The sequence below is a fragment of the Leucopleurus acutus genome (assembly GCF_964270905.1).
Source record: "Leucopleurus acutus genome assembly, chromosome: 20".
Lineage (NCBI taxonomy): Eukaryota > Metazoa > Chordata > Mammalia > Artiodactyla > Delphinidae > Leucopleurus > Leucopleurus acutus.
In genome coordinates, this window is record NC_139162.1 from 34,233,584 (window position 1) to 34,246,679 (window position 13,096).

General features: G+C 53.6%; 1 protein-coding gene across 1 annotated transcript in view; it reads left to right on the forward strand.

Annotated features, from left to right (window-relative positions):
• ZNF423 (zinc finger protein 423) overlaps window positions 1-13,096 on the forward strand; it is a gene marked incomplete at its 3' end in the record, with an annotated part of 299,958 nt that overhangs the window by 49,288 nt on the left and 237,574 nt on the right. The window contains exon 2 of the mRNA XM_082861880.1: window positions 8,680-8,739. Within this exon, the coding sequence (XP_082718006.1) occupies window positions 8,680-8,739 (60 nt within the window). The remainder of the gene's footprint in view (window positions 1-8,679; window positions 8,740-13,096) is intronic.

The window sequence follows — 13,096 nt, forward strand, 5'->3', positions numbered from 1 at the left end:
CCTTTTCCTCCCTGGACCACTGTCTTCTTAAAGATTTACCACACACCACTGTCTCACATGGTTTTCCTTCTCTCCCCAAGGACCTGTGTGCTTGGGAGGAGACCCCAGAGGATGAATTCTCTTCTTGGGTTCCCCTGGAGTTGGCACAGAGAGGGACTTACCGAAGCTTCTGTAAATTTCAATCCCTGGGGAAAGAGAGAGAGAGAGAGAGAGAGAGAGAGAGAGAGAGAGAGAGAGAGAGAGAGAGAAGCCTTTCATTGGCTCACCGCAGTCAATGTGAACCGGAGCTGCTGCTTGCAGAAGTAAAACAAAGGAGTAAATAATCCCAGTCCTGGCTCCACCTCTCCATGACCTTTGGCAAACTGCTTAGTTTCCTCATCTGTAAAAGGGGGTTAACAAAGGTACTTATCTCATAAGATTGTGTAGGCCAGTGGTTCTCAAACTCTAGCAGGCATCAGAATCACCTGGAATGCTTGTAAAAATACAGATCGCCAGGCCCCACTCCCAGAGAGTCTGCATCCCTCTCAAGCTTCCAGGTGATGCTACTGTTGCAGGTCTGGGGACTACATTCAGAGAAGCACTGCTCTGGGTAATTGAAAGTGTACAAAGTGCTCATCCCAGCCCTGTTGAGAGCTCAGCAACATGTAGCTGCTTATTCATAGAAGAACCATGTGGTAGGGAGCATTGTCTATGAGGACTCCAGGGCTTGGGAGCTAGAGTATTCGAGTTCAGGACTTTTGTTACCTTGTCTGCCCCCCTGGGTGAGCTGTTTCTCTTCTCTGGGACTTTTCTTTCCCCTTCTGTGAAATGGGTGAGTAAAGCCTTGACTTTCAGGTAGCAGCTGAGGAAATACCTGTAAGCGCCTTCTGGTGCTGGGTGTTTGTGGCTCTGAGCTAAAGCTACACTTGGAAACATCGCTCTGGCCTTGTGAGCCCATGGGCCGACTTCTGGACAAATGTTTGGGCTCCCCGGGCTTTATTGCCTCATCAGAAATGTGGGGATTTGAGGCCTCCCTTAGGCAGCGGCGGGGAGGATTCAATGGGAGCCTGTAGGTGGGATGCTCGGCGTGACCCCTGGGGCCACTGGGGCTCAGGGAAGGTTGCTCTTCTGGGGGAGAGTCCTGGCTCTGGCCTAGATCTACTCCAGTTGGACACACCCCAAGAGTAATGTAAGGTGTGTGTGTGTGAATGTGTGTGGTATGTGTGTGCCGTGAAGAGGTGTTTGAACGGAAGGGAAGCTATGGACCAGGACAGAGAAGGCCAATAGATTTTTTTTTTTTTTTTTTTTTGCGGTGTGCGGGCCTCTCCCTGTTGTGGCCTCTCCCGTTGCGGAGCACAGGCTCCGGACGCGCAGGTTCAGCGGCCATGGCTCACGGGCCCAGCCGCTCCGCGGCATGTGGGATCTTCCCAAACCGGGGCACGAACCCGTGTCCCCTGCATCGGCAGGCGGACTCTCAACCACTGCGCCACCAGGGGAGCCCAGGCCAATCGATTTTTAACCCAGTTCGTTGAGCCTTTTGAAGCTGCATCTGTGCCTCGTGAGAAGGAGTGCCTTGACTCATCAGCAGTGCCTGCCACGGGTGCAGGACAGGGGAGCTGGGGCAGGTGTGCCGCTTGTGTTCTATCCCCGGTCTAGTGAAAAACCCATTTTACGAGGACTTAAAGAAAACTTGAAATGTTTCACATTTATTACCCTGTGTTTTCCATCATCACCATCATTATCATCACCCTCATTTTCGTTTTATTAGGGAAGGGTGGGGGAAAGGAATCAAATTTCTGCAGGGTTCCCCAAAATATAGATTCTGCTGACCTTGTAGCTTCTGTTCCTTCTGCAGATATCTCCCAGTTCTCCTTTGGGGTGTGTGGGGTGCAGACGGGGGGACCCGGGAGGGAGAGGGAGATGAGCTGGCACAGAAGCTGAGCCCTTGGCTGTGATCTCCAGATGGTCCCACACTTAGGGACACCTTCCCTGCACCGTGGCGGGGACGAGAAGGCGGTGATGCCGAAAGATCCATGGCCCTCACTGAGCCCTTCCTGCGGGGGGGGGGGGGGGGGGGAGGGCGGTGTAGGGGTGGATCTCGGTGGGAAACTTGATCTCACTGTTCGAGCCCTCCCTCTTTACCTGCAGAGTGAAACCTGGCCAGCCACCGCAGGGGGTGAAGGGGCAGCTTGAGTTATCACAGTAATGCTAATATTGACCGCGTGTTCGCCTTGAGCCATGTGCTTCAGGAATACCGCTGCATTTAGTCTTCTCGACATTCCTGTGATGTGGGTACTAGTGTTACCCCCATTTTACACAGGAGGCAACCAAAGGTCAGAGCGGGTCAAGCATCCTGCCCCAGATCTGACGGCCTGTAAGTGGCAGAGCTAGGGATGGTCCTGGGAAGCCCTATTTCAGGGCCCACTCCCCGAATCCCTTCATTCTATAGCTTCTCTCCAGATACCCTCATCCCATTCATCTGTCCTGCTGGATGAGCTCCGTGGATGACTTCTGGAAATGTCACTTTCCTGGTGAGGATGGAACAACTTCTATTCTGGAGTTCTTGGACTACTCCTAGAGCCCTGTGTGCTCCCTGTGTTGTAGATAAGCAAGGCAAGGAGAGAAAGGGAAGACAGTGGCCGAGTGAGATCTAGGCTTCCTACCCCTCTGCCCAAGATAGGCCAGGGGAACAATTTATGAAAAAATTTCAGTAACCTTTCATGTTTTCATAGGTGCTGGTTCTAAAGTACGCATGTAAGGGGAAAGTTAAATATTACCAAAATTGCTGTAAAAATATATTACAAAGCAGCCGACTTGTGGACCCACCCACTATCTCTTAGTAAGTCTAGGTAACAGTTTTTCCTCCAACTTTGGGACATACCGCCATTTTGTGTGTGTGTGTGTGTGTGTGTGTGTGTGTGTGTGTGTGTGTGTGTGTGTGTTTAAAAGCACTAGATCTGATGGCAGAAGGCTTCTGGTTAGGAGTGATGTTGTCCAAAAATAGATTGCTTTAAATCCTAGACCCATCTTCCTGGTGGCGAGGTGCTCAGGTGACAGGGGTGTGGACAGATTGATGGGAGGGTACAGAGAGTCTCAGCCCTTCTCGCACCCTGGCTCTGGGCAGGTGTGCATGGAGGAGAATGGCAGGTGGTCTTACCTGCATCATTTAAAGTGTTAGTTTCCTCTCTTTTCAGCAAATGGCCGGGGAATCGTGGAGTTAAATTAATGGGTTTGTGATGTGACCCTGTTGGGAGGTCTTGGTTTGTCTGAGGGTCTGAGCTTGGTGTGAGGGGGCTGGCGTTGGGGGGCTTGGGTAGTTTTAGCTTTGGCTGCAGAGGGCCTGTACTCTTCCATGCCATGACTCTCCCAACCCCATCCACTGCCTGTCCCCCATCCCCACCAGAGAGGAGCCTTGAAAGTGTGGGCCCACTGGTTGAGTTTGCCCCCGACCCTGGTCATTTTGCCCTGAAGCCTGATGCCAGAGATGGTCATGGGCTATGCTTTATAGCACATCTGTGTGAATTAGAAAAAAGGCCAGCTGTGCCTTTGTGCAAAAACAATGGATACCCCTTCCTCTGGACATTCATAGCCTTGCACCAGAACAGATAGACTGTGGGCTAAATTTCAACCCTCTCTCACCACCTCTGCTGGGCCTCTTGTGCAGTGCACAACCTGCGTACAACATACGTACACAATAGTCTTTCCTGCTTTACACTTTTTCGTTCCTTGAGTTTGCTTAGTACTAAGTCAGGAGTGATGCTCCATTTCACGCTTGACAATGAGTCTGGGCTCTCAATGTGTCCTTTACTCTCCTGGGCCCTGGCCTGGTGAAGGTGAGAGCGTTTCCCCAAGGCTGAGCCAGGGAGAGCAGCCATGTGCCCCTTGCCAGGCTCACCACCTCTGCTGGGGCAGGGATGCCTCTAGGGAGCCTCTGTCAGGCCAGGGTAGGTGCAACCCTTCCCTAAGGGTAAGATGATCCCTGGGACAAAAACCAGCAAAGCATGGAGTGGTCCCTTCAGACCCTGGGACCACCAGCCAGAGGTGGGGCCAGCTGAGAAGACTCCTCAACTAAAGCCTTTTTTGGAGGGGCAGATTCTAGATCTTTTTGATGAAAACTATGGATCCTTTCCCCAGAGAAGCGCCTCGCTGCACACATGTCCAGAGGCTTACATCCAGGAGCAGGGCCTTCTCAGATCCTTGAAGACAGGCTGAGCAGCTGGCCTGTTGTGGATTTTGCGGTAGGGAAGGGGGCTTCTGGAGCCCTGCTGCCCTGCTGGAGGCCTCCTCTGATCCTCGGACCGATGCCTGCCTCTGTTTGTCTCTCTCGTTCACCTCCTGACACCGTCTGCCTTAGCACTTGTGCTTGAGCTTTCCTGCCTCGAACCTACACCTTGTCTGTCAACCCAGATCCTGCCTGACTTTGATCAACCTCCATGTGCGGCCCCAGTCCTGCCCAGGCCAGCAAGTGCCCTGGTTCTAGGGCCCCGTTTCCAGCCTCCCACCTCAGCCCCTTGCCTCCCCTTTCTTTTCCCTTCCGCAGCTCCATCTCCTCTGCATTTTCAAGGTGATGGGGAGCCCCGAGGAGAGGATACTCCTCCCCAGGCCAGGAGCAAGTGGCACTGGGGAGGTGGCTTATACAGGTGCTCACCTGGCACCACCTGCCCCTGCTGGAGGGTTCTGTAAGTCCAGAGGCCCAGCACACAGGCTTTGGATCTCACTGGCATCTCATTGATGGTGGCAAGGTCATCCTGGTGCATAGACGGGCAAGCTATGGGTACTCCCAGAGTAAGGGGGTTGTGGTCGCTTATGAGCCCACTGCTGAGTTGGGCAGACAGCATCTGGTGGGGCTCACAGGTGTATACACCCATGGGGCAGTCAGCCATCACAACATGTGATCCCAGAGTAGAGAGAGAACACAGAGTTCTGATCTGTCTGATGCCCTGAGAGAGCCTCAGAATCTTTCTTAACACACCCCAGGAACCATGGTGAATACACTTTGTGCACTCTTCCATGTGAACATAGGCCCTGCACCTCCATTCCTTTCATACACACTTTGTCACGTATCCCCTCATTTGCTGCTGCACCCCTACCCTGTGTGTTCACACTCACTCTGTGCCCCTTCCCCAAGCGTATACACTTGTCCCCATGCGCCCTCCCTTTGTGTACATACTGGCCTTGTGCACCCACCCTGTGCTTACAACGCCCATCATTCACAGGAGTGGATCTCCCTGTGCTCCCCTTGAGGCTGGGCACGGCGGGGGTGTGTACTTTGGCCTCAGTGGTGCCAAGTATCTTATAAATTAAAAAGTTAGAGGTGGAGTCTGGGGGAGTCCCCAGAAAGCCCCTAGCTCCCTGGCTGCCTGGGCAGCCCCTTAGGGTGTTGTCCGTATTGGCCATTGTGCTGATCAAGTTTTCTCTGAGATGCTCACTCCTCGGTGTTCATCGTGCCTCTGCAGCAGAATTCCGCTTTGGGGACGGCTCCGGGCCCCCAGCAAGTGCCTGGCTCCAGCTGTAGGGGAGGCCTTCCTTGCTCTCTGCCTGCTGCCCTTGCCAGTTATCTTATTGTTGAAGAGGCCAGCCTGGACAGAAGAGGCCGCCTGGAGGGGAGGAGAGCCTTCTCACGTTCAGGGTCGGGTAGCACAGGGCCTCGTGATGGTTATGGTGGGCGGTTGGGCGTCACTTTTTCTCATCAGGAGTGTTTATACCTTCAAAAAACATAATGTGGGCCAGGGGCTGGGATGTCAGTGGGGTGAATGCCAGCAGTTGTAAGAAAGTGCATTCGTGCCCATGTCACTAGACGAGTTGGCCCTCGCTGTGAGGGACGTGGTTCTGGGGATGCTGGTGTGTGATGCGGCCGTTTGCCTGTAATCATGTCTGTCACTTTGGAATTCCCCAGCCGGCGGCGTCGGGTCGCCCTCTTCCTCTTCCCACCTCTGCAGTCTTATCATCCCAGGAAACAGAGCCTTGAATGCTCCCAAGAGCTCCGGAATAGCAGATGTTTTCTCATTCTCCTTCCCATAATGGCTGAAGCCAAATCTTAGGGAGGGAAGGATTTGGCATCTTAGGGACATCCTCCGGTTCAACGACTTGGAAGGTCACACTTCCCAACCAAAGAACTGAGTGGACCCAAGTGTGGGGACTTTTGCCCTGATACCTGGAGTACGTCGAGGGCAAAGGGAGAACTAGGGTTGTGCATCATGTCTTGGTCCTAGGTACCCACACAGATCTTGTTGACAGTGTCCTATGAAATGGTAGCATGATGACCGTACAGATTGGCCGCAACCTCTCAACAGAAGCAATATATATATTACATTTTAAAGTAAGTAAGCGATGAAATGGGAAGGAAACTGATTTCAGGTGTGGCCCTGAAAGCTGCTCACGACTACTCCTTTCATGCACGGCCTGCTTCCGATCGCTTTAGGCGTTACCCGCCTGTGTTTCGGAGGCTGTCTGGCTGGAATCAGCTTGGGGAATAAATCAGTTTTGCCTGCCTCGAGGTCTCCATTCGTAGTTACGAAGCTGCATATTTGAAAGCCCCACCCCAGCTGTAACGAGCTGAGTCAAACAATAGCTTTGGTCCCAACCCAGATCGTCTCTGCATTTCATTGTCTTAATGCCGAGTTTCTACTCTCAGAACGCAAACTTGGGAAAGAGAGGGCCCTTGGTTAGCATTCCTTGGCCTCTGCTCAGTGACGTGGATGTGCCCTCTTGGGCGAGCTGTTTCTGAGGGTTGAAAGAAAACATGTTCTCTGAGGCTCTATGGGGGGGCTGGTGTAAGATCACGGGTGGACAATAAAGAGGGTCAGAGTCACGCAGAGCAGGACTTGTTAATTCCGAGAGCTGTTCCAGCCCTGGCACCAAACCCACCTGAGTGCTTGAGCCACTGTTCCAGTGGATGACAGCCGTCATCCCATTGAATCTTCCCAATAACGCTGTGGCTTAGGTACCATTTTTACCTCCGTGTTTGAGATGGGAGAACTGAAGCCTAGAGGTTAAACAATTTGCTCGAGGTCATATAATTAGAGGCAGAATCGGGGTTTGAAGCCGGTGTCTGACCACAAGCCAACCTGCTTGTTCCTCTCCCAGCTCGGCTGCCCGGCATGCTGTGTACCTGCCTTCTGAGGGGCAGGTGGGGGTTGCTGCGTTCCAGTCTTGAGTTGCTAGGATTCTGGACAGCATCCTCTGTATCTCAGGTGGACACAGGAGCAGCCTTCGAGATGGACAGTCCTGGGTTCCAGCCCCAACGTTGTGTGGACTCTTTCTAGCTGTAGGACCTTCGGCACGTCACGTCACCTCTCCAAGTGTGTTGATGGGGATTAAACACACGGAGAGCAGTGCCTGGCTCACAGTGTGTGCCCACGTAGAGACAGCGACATCGCAAAGAGAACAGGGTGGTACGTGGTGGCTTCAGCCTGCACATGTGTAGAACTTCAGAGCCATTAAATCTGAAAAATACTGTGTGTGCACATTTTTGGCTTAAACAGAGTTCCATTTTACAAAGTCCATAACCCAGCTTTAATATTATTACATGCCCTAGACTGGGATTAATTCCAGGACAAGAGCTTTAGTATGCTGTGTAGAATTTCTCCCGTGTTCTCCTAGTGCATGGCCTCCACGGCCACCAGCCTGGTCTCACACACCGGGCCGCAAGGTAGTGGGGACACCTCACCCCTCCCCAGCTTCATTCTGTGGCCTCTGGGGTGGAGTGGAGAAGTGAGTTGCTTTCTTTCTTTCTTTTCTTTTTTTTTTTTTAAATAAATTTATTTACTTATTTGGCTGCATTATGTCTTCGTTGCTGTGCGCGGGCTTTCTCTAGTTGCGGTGAGCGGGGGCTACTCTTCATTGCGGTGCACCGGCTTCTCATTGTGGTGGCTTTTCTTGTTGTGTAGCACGGGCTCTAGGCGCACGGGCTTCAGTAGTTGTGGCACGCGGGCTCTAGAGCACAGGCTCAGTAGTTGTGGCACACGGGATTAGTTGTTCCGCGGCATGGGGGATCTTCCCGGACCTTGTCTCCTGCACTGGCAGGCGGATTCTTAACCACTGCACCACCAGGGGAGTCCGGTGAGTTGCTTTCTGATGTCACTGGCCCAGGACTGCTGACCACGGAAGAGTCGACCCCAGCATGTCCTGAGGTCTGTCTGTGGGTCAGCTCTCAGTGTAGAGGATAGCACACCATGCTTTGCCAACCTCTGAGAGTCACTTGTTTGTTTCTTGGAATAATCAAGAAAGCCTTCACATCTCAGTGGTGGTCTAAGGGCTCTTGGTAGGAGGTCAGTGTCTGGAGGACCAGGAGGAGGACTGAGTCTTCACTCTACTCCTGTGAGTGTCAAATGGCTTTATCTCAAGTGGATACTCTGATTATAGATAGTAATGGCCTGTCGCACTGTGTAGAGAAAGATTCTTATGCTGTGTCTTGTTTGAGGCAGTGCTGTGATCGATCTGTGATGTCTGCCAGGGGCACAAGGATGGGGGAACCATACAGATACAGCACTTATTTGCTGTTTATGTTTTGTTCTGATTATTTTACATCTCTGTGAAACTAACAAAGGCCTCTTTTGTAGGCTTGACCCCTTTGCCCCCTGATCATGGGTATTATAGGGACCGCCACAAATGATCCTTCCTCCTTGCCCTGTGCCCCACCCCAGTGACCTGTTTGCACAGATTTAAAACTCACAGGCCCATCTCTGTTCTCTCTTTTAGTTGAAGAGGGGGAGGCCTCGGACTTCTCGCTTCCCTGGGATTCCTCCGTGACAGCATCAGGTAAATGCCCAGGGGCTGGTGGGAGAGTTGGTGGGGGTCCCGGGGGGCAGGCTCAGGAACTCAGAAAGCCACCCAGCTGGTTATGGAACATATTCTTCCTGTCACATTCCTATCTCCAGTCCAGATTACCCCATGCAACACGATTTTTATATCAGTTCCATATGGTCAATAAAATCTATTACATACAGAGACTACTATGCCTTTATTCCCCTGGGGACTGTGTTTCCATCTTGTGGGCACATTCAGATGGGCCACCACACCCCGACTACACAGGCTTTTGAAGCTCCCTGCCATGGGCGTCGCTGCACATTCATTCCAACCTAACTGCATAAAAGCCCCTTTAATAGGACATTTAAACTCCAATCAAAATCAGAATTCCTGTATTTGCCTTCCGGGAAGGGGCTGCATTGCACTCTCGGGCGTGCAGACCCGAGCCCAGGCCTCCAGGAGTTGGTAACAAGGGGAGGTCAGACTTGTGGGGTGCCTGGCCATTGTGGGGTGATGGGGGTGACTTGGTAGTCAGGGGACTTGGGTTTTGCAGCTCAGTTCTGCCCTAGCTAAGTTCCTTCCTGTGCCTCAGTTTCTCCAGCTATAAAACGAGGTGATAAATGAGGTTTTTCTCACTGTAAAGTTCTGTAATTGGGAGCTGCCTGTGGAGCTGGGGATGGGAACTGGCTTGGGGTCCTTGGGAGCTCCTGAGCGGAGGGCACGGTGCTCCTGTTGGCTCTGCATCCAGCGAGCACCTTCCTTGGCAGCAGGGCTCTGGCTTCCTGTCTGGCAGGCGCCAGGCTCTCCTGCCTTGTCTCCTGTCCCAGGATCCTGACCACCTGGCTCCGGCTCCACAGGGGAGAATCTTGGGCCTGAGAAGACCTACGAGGGAGTCATTTAGTCCCACCGCCTTCTCTTTTAGGTGTGGAAACTGAGGCAAGGAGGGAGGTATGATCTGGGTCAGTAGTTCCAAGAACGAGGTGTTAGGGAACAGGCATATGAACATTTAACACTTGAATGGTTACACGCTGAATTTGTGATTTTATGGCCATGTGTGATTTAAGATGATGCGGAAGTCATTTAAGTGAGAAAATTAAGTTGACAAAGTTTTAAGTAACAGTATGTAATGCTCGGAGTCAGCAAAAATCATGAAGGTGGCTCCCAGATGAGTGAAATTTGGGAAATGCTGGTATAGACTGGGCAGAAGGGGAGTGGGTGCCAACACGCGAGCCCAGGTTCCCGGACTCCTAGTCCAGTGCTCTTTGCAGCAGGATCTGTGCTGACTGGAGAGTCTGAAGGGTCCTGGCTGGGTCCTGGCTGACCCAGGCTTGGGCACTGTTGTGTCTGCAGGTGCCTGGCCCTTGGTGACAGGGGCTCCCTCCAGGGCAGGGGCTTTGTCTGAAGGCAGAATGGGGAGGTGCTCAAATTCTTGGGAGGAGAGTCCAGAGTTAGGACAGGACTTGGGGTCCACACGGGGTAGGATAGGGGAAGGGGCCGTGTGGTCCCTGCCCTGTGGCCTTCTGTGCGGGAGAGATGCACTCCCCATGGCTGGAGGAAACACAGTGAGGTTATAAAGCTCGGCATCTCATCCAGGCGCACTGACAGACTTGGGGGTCCACGTGCTCAGGCACGCAGCCAGCTCTGAAGAGGGTCCCCACTCTGCTCCGAGCCCCCGCACCAGGAAAGCACCCAGCCTGGTCGTGTCCCTATAAAGTCTTCCCTCCCAGCTGTTTTCCCAGTGGTGTCGGTGGCGATAGGACAGTCAAGGACAGCCGCGGGGTGCCAGGAGGGCGCTGGCAGTGTTGCGGTGGATGGAGAGGCCGGTGCGGGGAGCGTCAGGCGCCTGGGCTGCATCCCTAGGGCCGGCCTGCAGAAGGCAGGGCAGTGCCAAGGGGCTGCATGGGGGCCTGCGTTCTGCGGTGCTCTGAGGCCACAGCGGAATGGCCAGCCCTCGGGCCTCCGGGGCGCTCGGGAGTGGCGAAGGTTGTGGGACTTGCCCGTTTCCAGCCAAGAGCTGAGCACACCCCACGCGCGTGTGCGGGAAGAGGTGCACCGCTCCTTGTGAGTCCCTCCGGCCCTCAGGGACTCCCTGGTGCCAGTCAGCTTTGGATCGTCTGCTCGGAGATGGGGAAAGGGAGAGCAAAGCATCCCGGGCACTGGGTAGTCCACAGCCGGGCAATGGATTGTTTTGTTTTCTTTGGCCCGTTTCTGAAGATTTTTTTACAGTGCATTCATGTGATAAATTTTCCTTCCCAGTTCTGTTGGGCTTGGGCTATTAAAGTCAGCTTGTATTCCCTGAGCACGGGACTTGTGAGATGGAGCAAATCCCGGGTGGCAGGATGAGGTCGGTTTGGGAGGCAGCCCTGGAGCCGGGCATGGATGTTTAGTGAACACTTACTTGGTATGTGCCAGGGCATGGAGCAAAAGCTTTACCTCCAGTATCTCATTGGGCCATCATGACACCCTATGAGGTGGGTGCTATTTCCAGCAGCAGCTCCAGAATTTCTCCGTGGGGTGGTTGGGGGCCGCCATCTGGTAGAGGACAGGGCCAAAGGCCTGGTTGAAGCTGCTTTAGTATAATGCTTTTCATTAAGCTGAGAAAATGTCACTTGGCTGCATCAGAAAATGGGGGCAGGTGCCAAAGAAGATTATGGGGGAGCAAAGCCTCCCGAGCCACCCTTGGCGCTGTTGCTGAGAATTGCTGTCCTCACTTGGCGGATAAGGGAAGGAGGCTTGGAGCTGTGTAGTAGCGGATCCACAGTCCCCAGCCAGGATGCTGTGGAGAAGGGACTCGAACCTAAGTCCTCCTGCAGCCAGAGACTGGGGTTTAGCCTCTGCACCGCCTGACACTGGCTAGGAGACAGCTGAGCAGAGACCTGAAGGCATCGTGGGGGCTTTGGGACGGTCCCTGGCGTCATAGGACCCAAGGTGGCCATGGAGGATCTTTTAGCTCATCAGCCCAGAGGAATGCAGGGTGAGGTGAAGAGGGTGGGCGGAGAGCATCTTACTGGGAGTGCAGAGCTTTGAGTACCAGGCAGCTCCTCTTTGTGGGGACCCAGCCTGCCTGGGGTGCAAACTTCGCCTTGCCTGCTTTTCCTGGCTCCGGGAATGTGATGGAGAACTCCAATAAAGAAGCAGAATGCACAGTGGCATCCGCTCCCCGTGGGGACCCTGTGGCCACTGCCCCCAGCAACAACCTGGCCTGCTTTGTCTGTGCCCTTGAGTCGGGGCCCTGACAGTCATGGGGAGCCCGGCTTGGCAGGGAGGGGAGTGAAGTGATCGGCTCACAGCACTTCTCCCGCCTGGCCAGGGGGTCACGGGAGGAGGGAGCCCACTCTTGCCTCTCTGCTGGCAAACACGGGGCTGCTGATAGTGGAACCGGGGGAAGAAGCACTGCATTCAGAGCCGAGGGACGGGAGTGCGTAGCAGGTATGGGATTTTAAATCATTCCCATTGCGTCCTGTCTTTTCTTATCCATAAAAAGGAGGATGAAGGGACAATATCTTATAAAGAGACAATTTAAGTGAGAGAATTTTTTTAACATCTTTATTGGAGTATAATTGCTTTACAGTGTTGTGTTCATTTCTGCTGTATAACAAAGTGAATCAGCTATATGTATACATATATCCCCTTATGCCCTCCCTCTTGCGTCTCCCTCCCCCCCACCCTGCCTATCCCACCCATCTGGGTGGTCACAAAGCACCGAGCTGATCTCCCTGTGCTATGCGGCTGCTTCCCACTAGCTAGCTATTTTATAAGTGAGAGAAATTCTTAACCTGTTTTGAGCCACAGATGCCTTTGAGCATCCAAGGGAAGGAAGCGTGTGGATTCTCTTCACAGATGCACAGAGCATTTTGCATGTGATTTGGGGGGAGGCGTCACAGATTACTCCCAAGCTCTTCCTCTTGCCGGGCCATGGGTTCAAACTCCTTAGAAGCGTGAGGGTCCTTTGTGAAAGCCCCACAGGGGTCCCGAGCTCAAAGGCCCATCGGAGGTGGGCTGGTAGCACAGGTGAGCGGGCAGGTTTGGGGGGCACTGTGAATTGCGACCCAGGCCCTGCTATGGGGGCAGCCGTCCCTCAGTGCTATAGCTGATTGTGACAGGCACCTGGCCCCAGAATCACCAAATCGTCTGAGTTTTGGTTTTTTTTTTTTTTTTTTTTGCGGTACGCGGGCCTCTCACTGTTGTGGCCTCTCCCGTTGCGGAGCACAGGCTCCGGACGCGCAGGCTCAGCGGCCATGGCTCACGGGCCCAGCCGCTCCGCGGCGTGTGGGATCTTCCCGGACCGGGGCACGAACCCGTGTCCCCTGCATTGGCAGGCGGACTCTCAACCACTGCGCCACCAGGGAAGCCCAACAACTCGTATCTT